The sequence below is a fragment of the Camellia sinensis genome, chromosome 2, assembly GCF_055761805.1.
Source record: "Camellia sinensis isolate YWXY chromosome 2, ASM5576180v1, whole genome shotgun sequence".
NCBI lineage: Eukaryota > Viridiplantae > Streptophyta > Magnoliopsida > Ericales > Theaceae > Camellia > Camellia sinensis.
In genome coordinates, this window is record NC_138962.1 from 95,726,625 (window position 1) to 95,727,768 (window position 1,144).

General features: G+C 33.6%; 1 protein-coding gene across 1 annotated transcript; it reads right to left on the minus strand.

The window, feature by feature from the left end:
* Positions 1 to 674, minus strand: LOC114313508 (syntaxin-21-like). Its single transcript, XM_082913563.1, has 3 exons — positions 604 to 674; positions 284 to 441; positions 1 to 162 (listed from the first exon to the last, which is right to left on the minus strand). Exons 2-3 carry the CDS (start codon positions 426 to 428, stop codon positions 53 to 55), a joined length of 255 nt encoding a protein of 84 aa, XP_082769689.1. The 5' UTR covers positions 429 to 441; positions 604 to 674; the 3' UTR covers positions 1 to 52.
* Positions 675 to 1,144: the final 470 nt, after the last annotated feature.

Consider the following 1,144-nt stretch of genomic DNA (forward strand, 5'->3'; position numbering starts at 1 on the left):
AAAAAAAAAATTTCATTAGTTTGGTGTCAAAAAATTATATCACTATAAAATGTTAAGGCTTAAAAGCTTCCCTGTTAATGACATAGATATTCTGACATATAAAATGGCAAGTAGCTTGTGCAGTTCCAGCATGAGAGCTCTCAATGTTTGAGCTAATGTCATCTGAAGGAAGATAAAACGGAGATCTTGTAAAAGTAAAGTGTCAATGTGTACAAAAAGAAGATTTTTTTATAAAATAAATTTAAAGAAGAAGAAGAAAAAAAATTTAAAAAAAATATCTTACCAATCATAACTCCTTGCTCATGAACTAGCACAGCCAGATCCTTAAAAATCTCATTCACCTCACCAATTTGCTGTTGAATTTCTTTGATCCCCTGTTCTCTTTCCTCAATAATGTATTCATTGAAAACAATATCATTCTCCAACATTGCCACCTCCTGTCTGCACTAAATTACATTGCTCCAGAGGAGCTTATTATATATAATAATAAAAATTCACACATGATACAATGAATCATTTACAAAAAAGATAACCATTATAGTAGTCTCCATATAATTGCTACATAGTCAAGCCTAAAGTTTCTAGCTAAGTTCAGTTATTCACCTTTTAGATTGCACAAGAAGAGCTAACTGTTCATGACTCTTCGCTGAATCGATCTTCAGCTCATTGCCATTATTGCTGCACAAAATTTTATCAAGGACATTAGATGAAATATTCCAAGTCAATCAGCGGCAAATATGTGTGAGACATCAACTAATTACTCCTTAGAATTTAGCAAGTAGCAAAATGAATAACAGAGTCAAGACTTGGTCAAATTTCAACCAATACTGATAATATTGGCCAACTCATCTCAATATTTAGTGAAGAAACTAAGACCCTTTATCACAAATCTAGCCAACGCACCTAGGCAGAAGAACTTCCTTAGGAACAAAAGGAGCATATGTTGTTTCCCTCTTAGCAGCAAGCCGTTGAGCCTTTTGAAATTCTCTAAGAACTGCCTGGAAATCTTTTGCCAGCTTAGCATCAGCAATCTTCTTGCTGGCCTGGAGTAGAACGAAAAGATTTCAAGGTATTAGAAGATAATTTTTTTCCAAATCACGCAAATACAAATTCAACAGAGGGTAGGAAATTTTCTCACAAACAA